The sequence below is a fragment of the Tachyglossus aculeatus genome, chromosome X1, assembly GCF_015852505.1.
Source record: "Tachyglossus aculeatus isolate mTacAcu1 chromosome X1, mTacAcu1.pri, whole genome shotgun sequence".
In the NCBI taxonomy this organism is placed as follows: Eukaryota; Metazoa; Chordata; class Mammalia; order Monotremata; family Tachyglossidae; genus Tachyglossus; species Tachyglossus aculeatus.
In genome coordinates this window covers 95142166-95164318 of record NC_052101.1, presented here as the reverse complement: position 1 = coordinate 95164318, position 22153 = coordinate 95142166, and the positions used below count along the sequence as shown (strand labels likewise).

Sequence of the window (22153 nt, the reverse complement as noted above, 5' to 3'; positions counted from 1 at the left end):
CAGCCAAGAAGACCACTTTCCTGCTCCCGACAGTTTTACCAATTTCAAAGAGAACCATTCAATCAAAAAGTGTTTATTGGGCACCTAGGAAAACCATTAGATGTAAGAGAACTGAGCCGCGTTAACCACAACCCCCTACCGCTCATTTTTGTTGACCACATCCGTCTTTCTCTTCTACTTTGTTTGGGTGCTTTTGTTGTTTCTTGTCTACTTGGGTGAACTTGTTTCCTGTCTCAGATGTCTGTGGTCAGGCCCTCCATTACCGCCAGGGACCGAGAGAGAGAGGGGAAGGGAAGTTAGCCGAGTAGCTGATGAGGGTCCGGGGGGAGTTGGAAAGTCAAAGAGGAGGGACAAAAAATGAGATCAATAATGGCATTTATTACCATGATGCATTTATTATCATATTATCATAATATCATAATTTATAATAATTATTTATTATTTATTATGGAGATCAATCCATCAATCGTATTTATTGAGCGCTTCCTGTGTGCAGAACACTGGACTAAGCGCGTGGGAAGTACCAGTTGGCAACACATGGACATAGAGAGAGTGCGCGCGAGACAGCGCGAGGGCTCCACCCTATCGCCATCACGGGGTGCCAGCCCCGCCTCCTACAGGTGAAAAGGAGCCATTACAAGCGCCTCAGTGCCAAGTGCCATAGACAGCGGGCCGGTCGTTGTGCCGCTTCGACACCAGCTCGGCGCGGGGCCTGAGAAGAATTACTCTGAGGTATCTTTTTAGAATTCTGAGGGGAATTATCTCCTAGCCCCCATCGATTTTTGTCCCCTTCTCTTTCTACTCGTCCATCCGCCCTCCCTTCCTTGACCCGCAGGCTGTAAGGGCCCGCGGACTGGATCTGACCTAAGTTTGTTTATTTTTCTTCGACATTTCGAGGGAAATGGGTTTATTTTTCCATTCTGAGGGGCTTATCTCCTAGCTCCCATCGATTTTTGTCCCCTTCTCCTTCTACTCGCCCATCCGCCCTCCCTTCCATGGCGTGGGGACTGTAACGGGCCGCGGACTGGATCTGAGGTAATTTTTTTTATTTTTCTTCTATATTTCTGAGGGAAATGGGTTTTTTTTAATTCTGAGGGGTTTATCTCCTAGCTCCCATCGACTTTTTGTCCCCTTCTCTTTCTACTGGGCCATCCGTCCTCCCTTTCTTGGTGCGCGAACTGTGTAATGGTACACGGGCTGAATCTGAGGTAATATTTTTTATTTTTCTTGTATATTTCTGAGGGAAATGGTTTTTTTTTTATAAATTCTGAGGGGTGTATCTCCTAGCTCCCATCGATTTTTGTCCCCTTCTCCTTCTACTTGGCCATCCGTCCTCCCTTTCTTGATGCGCGAACTGTGTAATGGTACACGGACTGAATCTGAGGTAATATTTTTTTATTTTTCTTCTATATTTCTGAGGGAAATATTTTTTTTATAAATTCTAAGGGGTTTATTTCCTAGCTCCCATCGATTTTTGTCCCCTTCTCTTTCTTCTTTGCCATCCGTCCTCCCTTTCTTGGTGCGCGGACTGTGTAATGGTACACGGACTGAATCTGAGGTAATATTTTTTATTTTTCTTCTATATTTCTAAGGGAAATGGTTTTTTTTAAATTCTGCGGGGTTTATCTCTTAGCTCGCATCGATTTTTGTCCCCTTCTCTTTCTACTTCGCCATCCGTCCTCCCTTTCTTGGTGCGCGGACCGTGTAACGGTACACGGACTGAATCTGAGGTAATTTTTTTTATTTTTCTTCTATATTTTTGAGGAAAACTTTTTTTTTTAAATTCTGAGGGGTTTATCTCCTAGCTCCCATCGATTTTTGTCCCCTTCTCTTTCTACTTTCACATCCCTCCTCCCTTTTGTGGTGCACGAACTGTGTAATTGTACACGGCCTGGATCTGAGGTAATATTTTTTATTTTTCTTATATATTTCTGAGGGAAATGGGTTTTTTTTTATTCTGAGGGGTTTATCTCCTAGCTCCCATCGATTTTTGTCCCCTTCTCTTTCTACTTGGCCATCCGTCCTCCCTTTCTTGGTGCGCGGACTGTGTAATGGTACACGGACTGAATCTGAGGTAATTTTTTTAATTTTTCTTCTATATTTCTGAGGGAAATGGGGTTTTTTTTAATTCTGAAGGGTTTATCTCCTAGCTCCCATCGATTTTTGTCGCCTTCTCCTTCTACTTGGACATGCGTCCTCCCTTTCTTGGTGCGCGGACTGTGTAATGGTACACGGACTGAATCTGAGGTAATTTTTTTTATTTTTCTTCTATATTTCTGAGGGAAATGGTTTTTTTTTTAATTCTGAGGGGTTTATCTCCTAACTCCCATCGATTTTTGTCGCCTTCTCCTTCTACTTGGCCATCCGTCCTCCCTTTCTTGGTGCGTGGACTGTGTAAAGGTACACGGACTGAATCTGAGGTAATTTTTTTAATTTTTCTTCTATATTTCTGAGGGAAATGGGGTTTTTTTTAATTCTGAGGGGTTTATCTCCTAGCTCCCATCGACTTTTGTCCTCTTCTCCTTCTACTTAGCCATCAGTCCTCCCTTTCTTGGTGCACGGACTGTGTAATGGTACACGGACTGAATCTGAGGTAATATTTTTTATTTTTCTTCCATATTTCTGAGGGAAATGGTTTTTTTTTTTAATTCTGAGGGGTTTATCTCCTAGCTCCCATCGAGATTTGCCCCCTTCTCTTTCTACATGGCCATCTGTCCTCCCTTTCTTGGTGTGCGGACTGTGTAATGGTACATGGACTGAATCTGAGGTATTTTTTTTATTTTTCTTCTATATTTCTGAGGGAAATGGGTTTTTTTAATTCTGAGGGGTTTATCTCCTAGCTCCCATCGATTTTTGTCACCTTCTCCTTCTACTTGGCCATGCGGCCTCCCTTTCTTGGTGCGCGGACTGTGTAATGGTACACAGACTGAATCTGAGGTAATTTTTTTAATTTTTCTTCTATATTTCTGAGGGAAATGGTTTTTTTTTTTATTCTGAGGGGTTTATCTCCTAGCTCCCATCGATTTTTGTCGCCTTCTCCTTCTACTTGGCCATGTGTCCTCCCTTTTTTGGTGCGTGGACTGTGTAATGGTACACGGACTGAATCTGAGGTAATTTTTTTTTATTTTTCTTCTATGTTTCTGAGGGAAATGTTTTTTTTAAAAAAATTCTGAGGGGTTTATCTCCTAGCCCCCATCGAGTTTTGTCCCCTTCTCATTCTACTTGGCCATCTGTCCTCCCTTTGTTGGTGCGCAGACTGTGTACTGGTATACAGACTGAATCTGAGGTAATTTTTTAAATTTTTCTTCTATATTTCTGAGGGAAATGTTTTTTTTTTTTATTCTGAGGGGTTTATCTCTTAGGTCCCATCGATTTTTGTCCCCTTCTCCTTCTACTTGGCCATCAGTCCTCCCTTTCTTGGTGTGCAGACTGTGTAATGGTACACGGACTTAATCTGAGGAAATTTTTTTTAGTTTTCTGCTATATTTCTGAGGGAAATGGTTTTTTTTTAATTCTGAGGGGTTTATCTCCTAGCTCTCATTGAATTTTGTCCCCTTCTCTTTCTACTTGGCCATCCATCCTCCCTTTCTTGGTGCACGGACTGTGTAATGGTACATGGACTGAATCTGAGGTAATATTTTTTATTTTTCTTCTATATTTCTGAGGGAAATGTTTTTTTAAAAAAATTCTGAGGGGTTTATCTCCTAGCCCCCATCGAGTTTTGTCCCCTTCTCCTTCTACTTGGCCATGCGTCCTCCCTTTCTTGGTGCGCAGACTGTGTACTGGTATACAGACTGAATCTGAGGTAATTTTTTAAATTTTTCTTCTATATTTCTGAGGGAAATGGTTTTTTTTTTTAATTCTGAGGGGTTTATCTCCTAGCTCCCATCGATTTTTGTCCCCTTCTCTTTCTATTTGGCCATCCATCCTCCCTTTTGTGGTGCGCGAACTGTGTAATTGTACACGGACTGGACCTGAGGTAATATTTTATATTTTTCTTGTATATTTCTGAGGGAAATGGGTTTTTTTTAAGAAATTCTGAGGGGTTTATCTCCTAGATCCCAAAGATTTTTGTCCCCTCTTTCTACTTGACCATGCGGCCTCCCTTTCTTGGTGCGCGGACTCTGTAATGGTACATGGACTGAATCTGAGGTAATATTTTTTATTTTTCTTCTATATTTCTGAGGGAAATGGGTTTTTTTTTAATTCTGAGGGGTTTATCCCCTAGCTCACATCGAGTTTTGTCCCCTTCTCTTTGTACTTGGCCATCCTGCCTCCCTTTCTTGGTGCGCGGACTGTGTAATGGTACACGGACTGAATCTGAGGTAATATTTTTTATTTTTCTTCCATATTTCTGAGGGAAATGGTTTTTTTTTAATTCTGAGGGGATTATCTCCTAGCTCCCATTGAGTTTTGTCCCCTTCTTTTTCTACTTGGCCATCCGTCCTCCCTTTCTTGGTGCGCGAACAGTGTAATGGTACTCGAACTAAATCTGAGGAAATTTTTTTTATTTTTCTTCTCTATTTGTGAGGGAAATGGGTTTTTTAAAAAATTCTGAGGGGTTTATCTCCTAGCCCCCATCGAGTTTTGTCCCCTTGTCTTTCTCCTTGGCCATCCGTCCTCCCTTTCTTGGTGTGCAGACTGTGTACTGGTATACAGACTGAATCTGAGGTAATTTTTTTTAACTTTTCTTCTATATTTCTGAGGGAAATGGGTTTTTTTTAATTCTGAGGGGATTATCTCCTAGCTCCCATCGATTTTTGTCCCCTTCTCTTTCTACTTGGCCCTCCATCCTCCCTTTTGTGGTGCGCGAACTGTGTAATTGTACACGGACTGGATCTGAGGTAATATTTTTTATTTTTCTTCTATATTTCTGAGGGAAATGGGTTTTTTTAATTCTGAGGGCATTATCTCCTAGCTCCCATCGATTTTTGTCCCCTTCTCCTTCTACTTGGCCATCAGTATTCCCTTTCTTGATGCGCGGACTGTGTAATGGTACACGGACTGAATCTGAGGTAATTTTTTTAATTTTTCTTCTATATTTCTGAGGGAAATGGGTTTTTTTAATTCTGAGGGGTTTATCTCCTGGCTCCCATCAAATTTTTGTCCCCTTCTCTTTCTACTTGGCCATCCGTCCTCCCTTTCGTGGTGCGCGAACTGTGTAATGGTACATGGACTGAATCTGAGGTAATTTTTTTTATTTTTCTTCTATATTTATGAGGGAAATGGTTTTTTTTTTTAATTCTGAGGGGTTTATTTCCTAGCTCCCATCTATTTTTGTCCCCTTCTCTTTCTACTTGGCCATCCGTCCTCCCTTTCTTGGTGCGCGGACTGTACACGGACTGAATCTGAGGTAATATTTTTTATTTTTCTTCTATATTTCTGAAGGAAATGGGTTTTTTCTTTAATTCTGAGGGGTTTATCTCCTAGCTCCCATCGTTTTTTGTCCCCTTCTCCTTCTACTTGGCCATCAGTCCTCCCTTTCTTGGTGCGCGGACTGTGTAATGGTACATGGACTGAATCTGAGGTAAGTTTTTTTATTTTTCTTCTATATTTCTGAGGGAAATGGGTTTTTTTAATTCTGAGGGGTTTATCTCCTGGCTCCCATCAAATTTTTGTCCCCTTCTCTTTCTACTTGGCCATCCGTCCTCCCTTTCGTGGTGCGCGAACTGTGTAATGGTACATGGACTGAATCTGAGGTAATTTTTTTTATTTTTCTTCTATATTTATGAGGGAAATTGTTTTTTTTTTAATTCTGAGGGGTTTATTTCCTAGCTCCCATCTATTTTTGTCCCCTTCTCTTTCTACTTGGCCATCCGTCCTCCCTTTCTTGGTGCGCGGACTGTACACGGACTGAATCTGAGGTAATATTTTTTATTTTTCTTCTATATTTCTGAAGGAAATGGGTTTTTTCTTTAATTCTGAGGGGTTTATCTCCTAGCTCCCATCGTTTTTTGTCCCCTTCTCCTTCTACTTGGCCATCAGTCCTCCCTTTCTTGGTGCGCGGACTGTGTAATGGTACATGGACTGAATCTGAGGTAAGTTTTTTTAATTTTTCTTCTATATTTCTGAGGGAAATGTTTTTTTTTATTCTGAGGGGTTTATCTCCTAGCTCCCATCAATTTTTGTCCCCTTCTCCTTCTACTTGGCCATCAGTCCTCCCTTTCTTGGTGTACGGACTGAATCTGAGGTACTTTTTTAAATTTTTCTTCTATATTTCTGAGGGAAATGGGCTTTTTAATTCTGAGGGGTTTATCTCCTAGCTCCCATCGATTTTTGTCGCCTTCTCCTTCTTCTCGGCCATCCGTCCTCCCTTTCTTGGTGCGCGGACTGTGTAATGGTACACGGACTGAATCTGAGGTAATTTTTTTTATTTTTCTTCTATATTTATGAGGTAAATGGTTTTTTTTTTAATTCTGAGGGGTTTATCTCCTAGCTCCCATCGATTTTTGTCCCCTTCTCTTTCTACTTGGCCATTGGTCCTCCCTTTCTTGGTGCGCTGACTGTGTAATGGTTCACGGACTGAATCTGAGGTAATATTTTTTATTTTTCTTCTATATTTCTGAGGGAAATTGGTTTTTTTTAATTCTGAGGGGTTTATCTCCTAGCTCCCATCGATTTTTGTCCCCTTCTCCTTCTACTTGGCCATCCGTCCTCCCTTTCTTGGTGCGCGGACTGTGTAATGGTACATGGACTGAATCTGAGGTAAGTTTTTTTAATTTTTCTTCTATATTTCTGGGGGAAATGGGTATTTTTTAATTCTGAGGAGTTTATCTCCTAGCTCCCATCAATATTTGTCCCCTTCTACTTGGCCATCCATCCTCCCTTTTGTGGTGCGCAAACTGTGTAATTGTACACAGACTGGATCTGAGGTAATTTTTTTATTTTTCTTCTATATTTCTGAGGGAAATGGGTTTTTTAAATTCTGAGGGGTTTATCTCCTAGCTCCCATCGATTTTTGTCCCCTTCTCTTTCTACTTGGCCATCCGTCCTCCCTTTCTTGGTGCGCGGATTGTGTAATGTTACACGGACTGAATCTGAGGTATATTTTTTTATTTTTCTTCTATATTTCTGAGGGAAATGGGTTTTTTTTTTATTCTGAGGGGTTTATCCCCTAACTCCCTTCGATTTTTGCCCCCTTCTCTTTCTACTTGGCCATCAGTCCTCTCTTTCTTGGTGCACTGACTGTGTAATGGTTCACGGACTGAATCTGAGGTAATTTTTTTTATTTTTCTTATATATTTCTGAGGGAAATTGGTTTTTTTTAATTCTGAGGGGTTTATCTCCTAGCTCCCATCGATTTTTGTCCCCTTCTCTTTCTACTTGGCCATCCATCCTCCCTTTCTTGGTGCGCAGACCGTGTACTGGTATACAGACTGAATCTGAGGTAATTTTTTTAATTTTTCTTCTTTATTTCTGAGGGAAATGGTTTTTTTTTTAATTCTGAGGAGTTTATCTCCTAGCTCCCATCGATTTTTGTCCCCTTCTCCTTCTACTTGGCCATCTGTCCTCCCTTTCTTGGTGCGCGGACTTTATAATGGTACACGGACTGAATCTGAGGTAATTTTTTTTAGTTTTCTTCCATATTTCTGAGGGAAATGGGTTTTTTTTTTAATTCTGAGGGGTTTATCTCCTAGCTCCCATCGATTTTTGTACCCTTCTCTTTCTACTTGGCCATTGGTCCTCCCTTTCTTGGTGCGCTGACTGTGTAATGGTTCACGGACTGAATCTGAGGTAATATTTTTTATTTTTCTTCTATATTTCTGAGGGATATTGGTTTTTTTTAATTCTGATGGGTTTATTTCCTAGCTCCCATCGATTTTTGTCCCCTTCTCCTTCTACTTGGCCATCCGTCCTCCCTTTCTTGGTGCGCGGACTGTGTAATGGTACATGGACTGAATCTGAGGTACGTTTTTTTAATTTTTCTTCTATATTTCTGGGGGAAATGGGTTTTTTTTAATTCTGAGGAGTTTATCTCCTAGCTCCCCTCGATTTTTGTCGCCTTCTTCTCCTTCTACTTGGCCATCTGTCCTCCCTTTCTGGGTGCGCGGACTGTGTAATGGTACACGGACTGAATCTGAGGTAATATTTTTTATTTTTCTTCCATATTTCTGAGGGAAATGAGTTTTTTTTTAATTCTGAGGGGTTTATCTCCTAGCTCCCATCAATTTTTGTCCCCTTCTCTTTCTACTTGGCCATCCACCCTCCTTTTTGTGGTGCGCAAACTGTGTAATTGTACACGGACTGGATCTGAGGTAATATTTTTTATTTTTCTTCTATATTTCTGACGGAAATGGTTTTTTTTTTTAATTCTGAGGGGTTTATCTCCTAGATCCCATCGATTTTTGTCCCCTTCTCTTTCTACTTGGCCATCCATCCTCCGTTTCTTGGTGCGCGGAGTCTGTAATGGTACACGGACTGAATCTGAGGTAATATTTTTTTTTTCTTGTATATTTTGGAGGGAAATGGTTTTTTTTTTAATTCTGAGGGGTTTATCCCCTAGCTCACATCGAGTTTTGTACCCTTCTGTTTCTACTTGGCCATCAATCCTCCCTTTCTTGGTGCGCGGACTGTGTAATGGTACACGGACTGAATCTGAGGTAATATTTTTTATTTTTCTTCCATATTTCTGAGGGAAATGGGTTTTTTTTTAAATTCTGAGGGGATTATCTCCTAGCTCCCATCTATTTTTGTCCCCTTCTCCTTCTACTTGGCCATCCGTCCTCCCTTTCGTGGTGCGCAGAACTGTGTAAAGTTGCATGGACTGAATCTGAGGTAATTTTTTTTATTTTTCTTCTATATTTATAAGGGAAATGGGTTTTTTTTTAATTCTGAGGGGTTTATTTCCTAGCTCCCATCTATTTTTGTCCCCTTCTCTTTCTACTTGGCCATCCGTCCTCCCTTTCTTGGTGCGCGGACTGTACACGGACTGAATCTGAGGTAATATTTTTTATTTTTCTTCTATATTTCTGAAGGAAATGGGTTTTTTCTTTAATTCTGAGGGGTTTATCTCCTAGCTCCCATCGATTTTTGTACCCTTCTCTTTCTACTTGGCCATTGGTCCTCCCTTTCTTGGTGCGCTGACTGTGTAATGGTTCACGGACTGAATCTGAGGTAATATTTTTTATTTTTCTTCTATATTTCTGAGGGAAATTGGTTTTTTTTAATTCTGAGGGGTTTATCTCCTAGCTCCCATCGATTTTTGTCCCCTTCTCCTTCTACTTGGCCATCCGTCCTCCCTTTCTTGGTGTGCAGACTTTATAATGGTACACGGACTGAATCTGAGGTAATTTTTTTTAGTTTTCTTCCATATTTCTGAGGGAAATGGTTTTTTTTTAATTCTGAGGGGTTTATCTCCTAGCTCCCCTCGATTTTTGTCGCCTTCTTCTCCTTCTACTTGGCCATCTGTCCTCCCTTTCTGGGTGCGCGGACTGTGTAATGGTACACGGACCGAATCTGAGGTAATATTTTTATTTTTCTTCCATATTTCTGAGGATAATGGGTTTTTTTTAAATTCTGAGGTGTTTATCTCCTAGCTCCCATCGAGTTTTGTCCCCTTCTCTTTCTACTTGGCCATCCGTCCTCCCTTTCTTGGTGCACGGACTGTGTAATGGTACACGGACTGAATCTGAGGTAATTTTTTTTATTTTTCTTCTATATTTCTGAGGGAAGTGGGTTTTTTTTTAATTCTGAGGGCATTATCTCCTAGCTCCCATCGATTTTTGTCCCCTTCTCTTTCTACTTGGCCATCCGTCCTCCCTTTCGTGGTGCGCGAACTGTGTAATGGTACACGGACTGAATCTGAGGTAATTTTTTTAATTTTTCTTCTATATTTCTGAGGGAAATTTTTTTTCAATTCTGAGGGGTTTATCTCCTAGCTCCCATCGATTTTTGTCCCCTTCTCTTTCTACTTGGCCATCCGTCCTCCCTTTCTTGGTGCGCGGACTGTACACGGACTGAATCTGAGGTAATATTTTTTATTTTTCTTCTATATTTCTGAATGAAATGGGTTTTTTTTTATTCTGAGGGCATTATCTCCTAGCTCCCATTGAGTTTTGTCCCCTTCTCTTTCTACTTGGCCATCCGTCCTCCCTTTCTTGGTGCGCGGACTGTGTACTGGTATACAGACTGAATCTGAGGTAATTTTTTAAATTTTTCTTCTATATTTCTGAGGGAAATGGTTTTTTTTTTTAATTCTGAGGGGTTTATCTCCTAGCTCCCATCGATTTTTGTCCCCTTCTCTTTCTACTTGGCCATTCGTCCTCCCTTTCTTGGTGCGCGGACTCTGTAATGGTACATGGACTGAATCTGAGGTAATATTTTTTATTTTTCTTCTATATTTCTGAGGGAAATGGTTTTTTTTTTATTCTGAGGGGTTTATCCCCTAGCTCCCATCGACTTTTGTCCCCTTCTCTTTCTACTTGGCCATCCATCTGCCCTTTCTTGGTGCGCGGACTGTGTAATGGTACACGGACTGAATCTGAGGTAATATTTTTTATTTTTCTTCTATATTTCTGAGGGAAATGTTTTTTTTTTTAATTCTGAGGGGTTTATCTTCTAGCTCCCATCGATTTTTGTCCCCTTCTCCTTCTACTGGGCCATCAGTCCTCCCTTTCTTGGTGCACGGACTGTGTAATGGTACACGGACTGAATCTGAGGTAATATTTTTATTTTTCTTCCATATTTCTGAGGATAATGGGTTTTTTTTTTTATTCTGAGGTGTTATCTCCTAGATCCCATCGAGTTTTGTCCCCTTCTCTTTCTACTTGGCCATCCGTCCTCCCTTTCTTGGTGCACGGACTGTGTAATGGTACACGGACTGAATCTGAGGTAATTTTTTTTATTTTTTCTTCTATATTTCTGAGGGAAGTGGGTTTTTTTTTTAATTCTGAGGGGCTTTATCTCCTAGCTCCCATCGATTTTTGTCCCCTTCTCTTTCTACTTGGCCATCCGTCCTCCCTTTCGTGGTGCGCGAACTGTGTAATGGTACACGGACTGAATCTGAGGTAATTTTTTTAATTTTTCTTCTATATTTCTGAGGGAAGTGGGTTTTTTTTAATTCTGAGGGCATTATCTCCTAGCTCCCATCGATTTTTGTCCCCTTCTCCTTCTACTTGGCCATCAGTCCTCCCTTTCTTGGTGCGTTGGACTGTGTAATGGTACACGGACTGAATCTGAGGTAATTTTTTGAATTTTTCTTCTATATTTCTGAGGGAAATGGGTTTTTTTAATTCTGAGGGCTTTATCTCCTAGCTCCCATCGATATTTGTCCCTTTCTCTTTCTGCTTGGCCATCCATCCTCCCTTTCTTGGTGTGCAGACTGTGTACTGGTATACAGACTAAATCTGAGGTAATTTTTTTAATTTTTCTTCTATATTTCTGAGGAAAATGTTTTTTTTTTAATTCTGAGGAGTTTATCTCCTAGCTCCCATCAATTTTTGTCCCCTTCTCCTTCTACTTGGCCATCAGTCCTCCCTTTCTTGGTGCGCGGACTGTGTAATGGTACACGGACTGAATCTGAGGTAATTTTTTTTAATTTTTCTTCTATATTTCTGAGGGAAATGGGTTTTTTTTTTTATTCTGAGGGGATTATCTCCTAGCTCCATCGATATTTGTCCCCTTCTCTTTCTACTTGGCCATCCGTCCTCCCTTTCGTGGTGCGCGAACTGTGTAATGGTACATGGACTGAATCTGAGGTAATTTTTTTTATTTTTCTTCTATATTTATGTGGGAAATGGTTTTTTTTTTAATTCTGAAGGGTTTATCCCCCAGCTCCCATCTATTTTTGTCCCCTTCTCTTTCTACTTGGCCATCCGTCCTCCCTTTCTTGGTGCGCGGACTGTACACGGACTGAATCTGAGGTAATATTTTTTATTTTTCTTCTATATTTCTGAAGGAAATGGGTTTTTTTAAAATTCTGAGGGGTTTATCTCCTAGCTCCCATCGATTTTTGTCCCCTTCTCTTTCTACTTGGCCATCAGTCCTCCCTTTCTTGGTGCACGGACTGTGTAATGGTACATGGACTGAATCTGAGGTAAGTTTTTTAATTTTTCTTCTATATTTCTGAGGGAAATGGGTTTTTTTATTCTGAGGGGTTTATCTCCCAGCTCCCATCAATTTTTGTCCCCTTCTCCTTCTACTTGGTCATCAGTCCTCCCTTTCTTGGTGTGCGGACTGTGTAATGGTACACGGACTGAATCTGAGGTACTTTTTTAAATTTTTCTTCTATATTTCTGAGGGAATTGGGTTTTTTTTAATTCTAAGGAGTTTATCTCCTAGCTCCCATCAATATTTGTCCCCTTCTCCTTCTACTTGGCCATCCATCCTCCCTTTTGTGGTGCACGAACTGTGTAATTGTACACAGACTGGATCTGAGGTAATATTTTTTATTTTTCTTCTATATTTCTGAGGGAAATGGGTTTTTTTTTTAATTCTGAGGGGTTTATCCCCTAGCTCCCATCGATTTTTGTCCCCTTCTCCTTCTACTTGGCCATCAGTCCTCCCTTTCTTGGTGCACGGACTGTGTAATGGTACACGGACTGAATCTAAGGTAATGTTTTTTATTTTTCTTCCCTTTTTCTGAGGGAAATGGGTTTTTTTTTAATCTGAGGGGTTTATAGCTCCCATCGTTTTTTGTCCCCTTCTCTTTCTACTTGGCCATCCGTCCTCCCTTTCTTGTTACGCACACTGTGTACTGGTATACAGACTGAATCTGAGGTAATTTTTTAATTTTTCTTCTATATTTCTGAGGGAAATGGGTTTTTTTTTTTTAATTCTGAGGGGTTTATCTCCTAGCTCCCATCGATTTTTGTCCCCTTCTCCTTCTACTTGGCCATCCGTCCTCTCTTTCTTGGTGCGCGGACTGTGTAATGGTACATGGACTGAATCTGAGGTAAGTTTTTTAAATTTTTCTTCTATATTTCTGAGGGAAATGTTTTTTTTTTAATTCTGAGGGGTTTATCTCCTAGCTCCCATCAAATTTTGTCCCCTTCTCTTTCTACTTGGCCATCCGTCCTCCCTTTCTTGGTGCACGGACTGTAATGGTACACGGACTGAATCTGAGGTAATTTTTTTTATTTTTCTTCTATATGTCTGAGGGAAATGTTTTTTTTTAATTCTGATGGGTTTATCTCCTAGCTCCCATCGATTTTTGTCCCCTTCTCCTTCTACTTGGCCATCCGTCCTCCCTTTCTTGGTGTGCAGACTTTATAATGGTACACGGACTGAATCTGAGGTAATTTTTTTTAGTTTTCTTCCATATTTCTGAGGGAAATGGTTTTTTTTTAATTCTGAGGGGTTTATCTCCTAGCTCCCCTCGATTTTTGTCGCCTTCTTCTCCTTCTACTTGGCCATCTGTCCTCCCTTTCTGGGTGCGCGGACTGTGTAATGGTACACGGACCGAATCTGAGGTAATATTTTTATTTTTCTTCCATATTTCTGAGGATAATGGGTTTTTTTTTAAATTCTGAGGTGTTTATCTCCTAGCTCCCATCGAGTTTTGTCCCCTTCTCTTTCTACTTGGCCATCCGTCCTCCCTTTCTTGGTGCACGGACTGTGTAATGGTACACGGACTGAATCTGAGGTAATTTTTTTTATTTTTCTTCTATATTTCTGAGGGAAGTGGGTTTTTTTTTAATTCTGAGGGCATTATCTCCTAGCTCCCATCGATTTTTGTCCCCTTCTCTTTCTACTTGGCCATCCGTCCTCCCTTTCGTGGTGCGCGAACTGTGTAATGGTACACGGACTGAATCTGAGGTAATTTTTTTAATTTTTCTTCTATATTTCTGAGGGAAATTTTTTTTCAATTCTGAGGGGTTTATTTCCTAGCTCCCATCGATTTTTGTCCCCTTCTCTTTCTACTTGGCCATCCGTCCTCCCTTTCTTGGTGCGCGGACTGTACACGGACTGAATCTGAGGTAATATTTTTTATTTTTCTTCTATATTTCTGAATGAAATGGGTTTTTTTTATTCTGAGGGCATTATCTCCTAGCTCCCATTGAGTTTTGTCCCCTTCTCTTTCTACTTGGCCATCCGTCCTCCCTTTCTTGGTGCGCGGACTGTGTACTGGTCGACAGACTGAATCTGAGGTAAATGTATAAATTTTTCTTCTATATTTCTGAGGGAAATGGTTTTTTTTTTAATTCTGAGGGGTTTATCTCCTAGCTCCCATCGATTTTTGTCCCCTTCTCTTTCTACTTGGCCATTCGTCCTCCCTTTCTTGGTGCGCGGACTCTGTAATGGTACATGGACTGAATCTGAGGTAATATTTTTTATTTTTCTTCTATATTTCTGAGGGAAATGGTTTTTTTTTTATTCTGAGGGGTTTATCCCCTAGCTCCCATCGACTTTTGTCCCCTTCTCTTTCTACTTGGCCATCCATCTGCCCTTTCTTGGTGTGCGGACTGTGTAATGGTACACGGACTGAATCTGAGGTAATATTTTTTATTTTTCTTCTATATTTCTGAGGGAAATGTTTTTTTTTTTAATTCTGAGGGGTTTATCTTCTAGCTCCCATCGATTTTTGTCCCCTTCTCCTTCTACTGGGCCATCAGTCCTCCCTTTCTTGGTGCACGGACTGTGTAATGGTACACGGACTGAATCTGAGGTAATATTTTTATTTTTCTTCCATATTTCTGAGGATAATGGGTTTTTTTTTTATTCTGAGGTGTTTATCTCCTAGCTCCCATCGAGTTTTGTCCCCTTCTCTTTCTACTTGGCCATCCGTCCTCCCTTTCTTGGTGCACGGACTGTGTAATGGTACACGGACTGAATCTGAGGTAATTTTTTTTATTTTTCTTCTATATTTCTGAGGGAAGTGGGTTTTTTTTTAATTCTGAGGGCTTTATCTCCTAGCTCCCATCGATTTTTGTCCCCTTCTCTTTCTACTTGGCCATCCGTCCTCCCTTTCGTGGTGCGCGAACTGTGTAATGGTACACGGACTGAATCTGAGGTAATTTTTTTAATTTTTCTTCTATATTTCTGAGGGAAGTGGGTTTTTTTTAATTCTGAGGGCATTATCTCCTAGCTCCCATCGATTTTTGTCCCCTTCTCCTTCTACTTGGCCATCAGTCCTCCCTTTCTTGGTGCGTGGACTGTGTAATGGTACACGGACTGAATCTGAGGTAATTTTTTGAATTTTTCTTCTATATTTCTGAGGGAAATGGGTTTTTTAATTCTGAGGGGTTTATCTCCTAGCTCCCATCGATATTTGTCCCTTTCTCTTTCTGCTTGGCCATCCATCCTCCCTTTCTTGGTGTGCAGACTGTGTACTGGTATACAGACTAAATCTGAGGTAATTTTTTTAATTTTTCTTCTATATTTCTGAGGAAAATGTTTTTTTTTTTAATTCTGAGGAGTTTATCTCCTAGCTCCCATCAATTTTTGTCCCCTTCTCCTTCTACTTGGCCATCAGTCCTCCCTTTCTTGGTGCGCGGACTGTGTAATGGTACACGGACTGAATCTGAGGTAGTTTTTTTTAATTTTTCTTCTATATTTCTGAGGGAAATGGGTTTTTTTTTATTCTGAGGGGATTATCTCCTAGCTCCCATCGATATTTGTCCCCTTCTCTTTCTACTTGGCCATCCGTCCTCCCTTTCGTGGTGCGCGAACTGTGTAATGGTACATGGACTGAATCTGAGGTAATTTTTTTTATTTTTCTTCTATATTTATGTGGGAAATGGTTTTTTTTTTTAATTCTGAAGGGTTTATCCCCCAGCTCCCATCTATTTTTGTCCCCTTCTCTTTCTACTTGGCCATCCGTCCTCCCTTTCTTGGTGCGCGGACTGTACACGGACTGAATCTGAGGTAATATTTTTTATTTTTCTTCTATATTTCTGAAGGAAATGGGTTTTTTTAAAATTCTGAGGGGTTTATCTCCTAGCTCCCATCGATTTTTGTCCCCTTCTCTTTCTACTTGGCCATCAGTCCCTCCCTTTCTTGTGCACGGACTGTGTAATGGTACATGGACTGAATCTGAGGTAAGTTTTTTAATTTTTCTTCTATATTTCTGAGGGAAATGGGTTTTTTTATTCTGAGGGGTTTATCTCCCAGCTCCCATCAATTTTTGTCCCCTTCTCCTTCTACTTGGTCATCAGTCCTCCCTTTCTTGGTGTGCGGACTGTGTAATGGTACACGGACTGAATCTGAGGTACTTTTTTAAATTTTTCTTCTATATTTCTGAGGGAATTGGGTTTTTTTTAATTCTAAGGAGTTTATCTCCTAGCTCCCATCAATATTTGTCCCCTTCTCCTTCTACTTGGCCATCCATCCTCCCTTTTGTGGTGCACGAACTGTGTAATTGTACACAGACTGGATCTGAGGTAATATTTTTTATTTTTCTTCTATATTTCTGAGGGAAATGGGTTTTTTTTTTTAATTCTGAGGGGTTTATCCCCTAGCTCCCATCGATTTTTGTCCCCTTCTCCTTCTACTTGGCCATCAGTCCTCCCTTTCTTGGTGCACGGACTGTGTAATGGTACACGGACTGAATCTAAGGTAATGTTTTTTTATTTTTCTTCCCTTTTTCTGAGGGAAATGGGTTTTTTTTTAATCTGAGGGGTTTATAGCTCCCATCGTTTTTTGTCCCCTTCTCTTTCTACTTGGCCATCCGTCCTCCCTTTCTTGTTACGCACACTGTGTACTGGTATACAGACTGAATCTGAGGTAATTTTTTTAATTTTTCTTCTATATTTCTGAGGGAAATGGGTTTTTTTTTTAATTCTGAGGGGTTTATCTCCTAGCTCCCATCGATTTTTGTCCCCTTCTCCTTCTACTTGGCCATCCGTCCTCTCTTTCTTGGTGCGCGGACTGTGTAATGGTACATGGACTGAATCTGAGGTAAGTTTTTTAAATTTTTCTTCTATATTTCTGAGGGAAATGGTTTTTTTTTAATTCTGAGGGGTTTATCTCCTAGCTCCCATCAAATTTTGTCCCCTTCTCTTTCTACTTGGCCATCCGTCCTCCCTTTCTTGGTGCACGGACTGTAATGGTACACGGACTGAATCTGAGGTAATTTTTTTTATTTTTCTTCTATATGTCTGAGGGAAATGTTTTTTTTTAATTCTGATGGGTTTATCTACTAGCTCCCATCCATTTTTGTCCCCTTTTCTTTCTACTTGTCCGTCCGTCATCCCTTTCTCGGTGTGCGGACTGTATAATGGGACACGGACTGGATCTGAAGTAATTTTTTTATTTTTCTTCGATATTTTTGAAGGAATTTTTATTTTAAGTCTGAGGTGTTTATCTCGTAACCTCCATCGAATTTCGTCCCCGTCTTTTTCTCTGCGCACGGACCGCAATGGTACATGGACTGGATCTGAAGTATTTCTTTGCATTTGCTTCAGCATTTCTGAGGGAAAAGAGGGTGGTGAAGTTGGACATTCGGCATTTCTGAGGGAAAAGAGGGCGGTGAAGGTGGACATTTGCCATTTCTGAGGGAAAAGAGGGCTGTGAAGGTGGACATTCGGCATTTCTGAGGGAAAAGAGGATGGTGAAGTTGGACATTTGGCATTTCTGAGGGAAAAGAGGGCGGTGAAGGTGGACATTCTGCATTTCTGAGGGAAAAGAGGGCGGTGAAGGTGGACATTCTGCATTTCTGAGGGAAAAGAGGGCGGTGAAGGTGGACATTCTGCATTTCTGAGGGAAAAGAGGGCGGTGAAGGTGGAGTGGATGGGGAATCGATTCAATGGAGTGGCAAGGAGCCGGGCTAAGTGGGGTGGGTCCGCTGTTATGGCGGTCATCTTGTGTCGTGAGCGGGAGAAGCTTAGTAATAATAATGATGGCATTTGTTAAACGCTTACTATGTGCTAAGCACTGTTCTAAGCGCTGGGGAGGTTACAAGGTGATCTGGTTGTCCCACAGGGGGTTCATAGTCTTCATCCCCATTTTACAGATGAGGTAACTGAGGCCCAAAGAAGTGAAGTGACTTGCCCAAAGTCATACAACTGACAGTTGGCGGAGCTGGAATTTGAACCCATGACCTCTGACTCCCAAGCACGTGCCCTTTCCACTGAGCCACGCTGCTTCTCTGCTGCACGCTCAGGCATGCTGCTTAGTACAGTGCTCTGCACACAGTAAGCGCTCAATAAATACGATTGAATGAGTAATGGAGAGTCAGCCGATGGTTGGGATTCGGATATCTTGAGTTAGGAGATCCCAACCCCCATTAGACGCTTTTCCACGGATTTTTATTTATTTATTTATTCATTTATTTTCATTTCATCAGTTGCTGGGGGCATCCGTTGTTTGGGGGCGGGCAGGAGGGGGAGGCAGGTTTCGGGCTTTCGTTTCACGTCCGCAGCACTTTTTGCTTTTTCCCCGGATGGGCGCGGCCCGATCTTCCCACTTTTGGAGGGCACCATTCAGTCCCGGGGACTCGGGCTCCGGCTCCAGCGACCGACAGGGACGGACGAGGCCCGGGAAGTTCCAGAATCCCGGAACCGGGCTCAGCCGTGTGGTTCTCCGGGTTTCTTTCGCCCCTCCCCACCCCTTCGCAGGACGATGCACCTTCGCAAATTCAGTTCGCCTGAAGGCAGTTGGGCCAAATTCGCCGAAAGCAGGCCCCGGGGCCGGTCGGGGGTTGGTAACGGGGTGAGGGGGGCCGGGAGAGGGGAGGAGAGCATTGAAAGGGAGCAAGGTCGGAAGGCGTTTCTGAAACTATGTTGCAGCGTTTGGGCGGGAAGCGGCACCACGTGATTCCCCGGGCACGGGATCTGATGCTCGTTTCCCCGGGGAGGAAGGGGAAAGCGCACCACGTGGTCTCCGCCAGGCACCCTTGTGCTGGAAAGGGAACGGTGGTCGGGTGCCAGGCTCATGGATAGCCGTCAGGGAGCGCAAGATCGGCCATCCACCCCAGGATTTTGCCACCGACGGGGAACTGCAGTGTTTATGTTTGCCGGAATAATCAACTCCAAACGGGTGAAGTTTGGAGAAGCAAGAGACGGCACTTTAGCAGTGGCGGGGCAGAGGGTGGGGGAGGTTGGAGGAGAGCCTTTTTAATTTCACCCCACTGTTAGAAATCATAGGTTATGATTTTTTCACGATCCTAAATATTTTCTCTTATGCTTGGACTAAAGTCTACCAATACAAAGCCTCTTGGGAATGTACAGTATAATCAAGAGTTGAGTACAGTGCTCTGCACACATTAAACGCTCAATAAGTGCCACATCGATTCTCTAATAATAATGATGGTAATATAATAATAATATATTATATAATATATTAGACATAATATATTTTAATATTATTATTATATAATTATTATATTATTATAATATATAATAATGATAATGGTAATAACTGTGGTATTTGTTATGCACTTCTCTGAACCCCGTCAGCTGAAACCTCCCGACCTGCATTCCTGGTGTAATTCTCCCCCTCCCTGAATTCTCGTGCGATTAGCAGTGTATTTAGTCCAGTTTTTTTTCATTGTTTTCTTACTGTTGTTACAATTGTGTCTATGTTTTCCACTGTGTTTCTCTTATTCTTATGCAGTCGGAACTGTGTCTGCCTGCTTCCCCTCATCAGATTGTAAGGTCTTTGAAGATCAGAACAATTTCTTCTATTTTTCTCCTTACCTTAATCAGCATGCAGTAGAAACTTAAAAAAGAGAAGAAGTGCATGGTTGGTATCTTTATCTTCTTCACAGCTTGTGCAACCTGAATATCAGCCCGATTCCCAAACGCTTCCACATGGAGCCGTCAAGCGAAGGTAAGCGGAACGCCCCCAGCCACTCCTGGCAATCAGCTGCTTTGCGTTGCTGTGGTCTGTTGTTTGAACCCGTAACTTTACATCTTTTACCCTGCCAGCCTCTCAACATAGCAATCCCTCTTTTTTTTTTGTCTCCCCCTTTTAGACTGTGAGCCCACTGTTGGGTAGGGACTGTCTCTATATGTTGCCAACTTGTACTTCCCAAGTGCTTAGTTCAGTGCTCTGCACACAGTAAGCGCTCAATAAATACGATTGATGATGATGATGATGATGATCATCCCTGTCCCCAGCCTCCCTCACTCTCAGCCCCTGTCTCTTACCAGATACCAAGGATTCGGGCTCTTCTCTTCCCACTATGTTTCCTCATGAGGAAGGGCATTTCCGTAGAGGTGCGGAGGACACTATCACCCCCGAGAGACTGCAGGTACACCCCACCCAAATCCAGATCAGGGGGTGGAGGAGGAGGAGGGTGAAATTCAGAAATGTAGAGGCGGCCTGGAAGAAGAATGTGACTGTTAAATGCTGGGACAGTTTTTATGGAAAAGCTTGCTTTATTCGCCTTTGTGATGAAAGAATCGTAAAAAGAGGTTTCAAGGACCCCCAAGACCACACACATTTTTAATGGACTTTGTTCTGGCTTTTCCCTACCCTGATGCTCAAAAAAATCTTTTTGCAGGAGATTGCGGGCACCGAGCACCTCTCCATAAGTGAGATTCAGGCCCTGTTGGCCCTTGTCAGTCTCTCCAGTTCCTGCCCAGAAAGGGGTGGGAATCAGGGCAACAGCCGTGGTAACCCCACTCAACTGGCCCAGGAAGAGGTAGCCCCAACCAGCTCGACCAACTCAATCAACTTACTCGTCGATGCCTGCTCTCTTAGCGCCGAGGAGCCGGTTTACATGCCTTCCAATGAAGCTGTCCAGCCAGTTCCGCCTCTGCCCCGTGTTTCGCATCGGATCAGGAGGCAGCACCGTTACAGCAGTGTGAATCGAAACATCTCTTCAAATTCTGCTCACAGCTCCCAGGCTGAAAATGGTATTGTCCGAGGCTCCCTACGGGAGATGTCCTCCAGGTCCACCCAGCGGCCCTACTATACTCGTGGGGCACGTCGCCGCCTTTCCTGGAACTAGGGCAGCACATATAGTTGACCTAGTAAAGCTCTTTAGCTAGTTATTGTGGCCTAAGGAAATACATTTCAGGCTGGGAGGCCCAAGTTCTTGTTCTAGTTTTGCTAATAATCTGCTGTGACCTTGGTCAAAGCACATAATTCTTCTGGGTTTTATTTCTTCATTTGAAAAATCGGGGTGCTACCCCCTCCCCCTACACACAGACATCTCAGGTATGTGTGTTATTTGGGCAGGGGGATTTAATGGGAAAGTATTGTAGAATGGAGGTAGCTGCTGATAATCATTCCTTGTGTCTAGGTTTTGCTGTAAAGACCCAGGTGGAACCCATAAGCCCTTTCACACTCTGTATTTATTGTCCAAATATAAATAGTTGCAGCACTTGACCCTTTCTGTAAGGATCTGATTCTAAGTTAGGTGGTCTTTCCAAAGCAAATATGGTCACACATTTGTCTTCTAATGTATTTGAAGTTGTTGGAAAAAAATAAATGAAAAATACAAAAATTCAAAGTCTCATTTTTTGTCATAAAGGAACGACAAAAAGCCCATCAAAGCCACTAGTCCCTCATCCATTTGGTAAGCCTTGGTCCAAGAATACCCTACCCACACGGGAGTGCCATTTTGGCTAGGAGGTCTGGGAATGGACTTGGAACTTCATTACTGTCCACCCACTGAGGAAGCATAGCTTTCCCTAGGAAGTGAAGTCCCCATACCCATTGGGGTTTTTTATGGTATTTGTTAAGCACTCAACTGTGTGCTAGGTACTGTTCTAAGCTCTGAGGTAGATACAAGGTAATCAGGCTGGACACAGTCCCTGTCCCACATGGGGATCACAGTCTTAATCCCCATTTTACAGTTGAGGTAACTGAGGCACAGAGAAGTGAAGTGACTTGCCCAGCTTGGGTCATAGTTCTCCCACTTGCCTGTCGCCTTTCCCCCCATCCCTGAGCTCAGGCAGCGAGGTCCGCTATTTCATGTGCAAAATAAGCCACAGGAAACACTCCTCACGAAGTGGGTGGTAAAGCTAATGGAAGTTGGGCAGACTAAAAAGCAACTGTATGTCCAAGAGAGAGGTTTGGATAAAAACGGAAGGAAAGTTAGGGACGCTAGGTGGTCCATTCCTGGGAGTTTCCCTAGGTGGGTGGGGGCCCCCCTTCTCCGACTCCATCGGTATGTGGGATGGGGGTGTGAAAGCAGAAGTTTGGTCCCTAAATCCCACCCCACCTCCCTTGGTTAATGTCCTGCCACCTCCACCTGGTAGAACTCCAGACAGCCCCTGCTCCCTGTGGTTTAAGGATCTCCATTCGACCAGCTGATGTTGATGCT

The 22153-nt window shown here is 42.3% G+C and overlaps 1 protein-coding gene across 9 annotated transcripts; it reads left to right on the top strand.

Annotated features, from left to right (window-relative positions):
* Positions 1-62: 62 nt before the first annotated feature.
* On the top strand, positions 63-21235 carry LOC119919730. Of its 9 annotated transcripts, none has more exons than XM_038740391.1 (4): positions 63-102; positions 19646-19707; positions 20031-20131; positions 20384-21235. In XM_038740391.1, exons 2-4 carry the CDS (start codon positions 19689-19691, stop codon positions 20831-20833), a joined length of 570 nt encoding a protein of 189 aa, XP_038596319.1. In that variant the 5' UTR covers positions 63-102; positions 19646-19688; the 3' UTR covers positions 20834-21235. The 9 variants fall into 9 exon arrangements, with proteins under 9 accessions (XP_038596319.1, XP_038596318.1, XP_038596316.1 ...); XM_038740390.1 differs by lacking the exon at positions 63-102 and adding an exon at positions 648-732; XM_038740388.1 differs by lacking the exon at positions 63-102 and adding an exon at positions 9071-9114.
* Positions 21236-22153: the final 918 nt, after the last annotated feature.

Bases quoted from the DNA above. Each gene is read 5' to 3' on its own strand.
- LOC119919730 (XM_038740388.1), top strand. From the start codon at position 9,092: ATGGTTCACGGACTGAATCTGAG. The intron at 9,115-19,645 runs GTAATATTTTTT...TCTTCTTCACAG, and splicing joins GTTCACGGACTGAATCTGAG to CTTGTGCAACCTGAATATCA. The intron at 19,708-20,030 runs GTAAGCGGAACG...GTCTCTTACCAG, and splicing joins CATGGAGCCGTCAAGCGAAG to ATACCAAGGATTCGGGCTCT.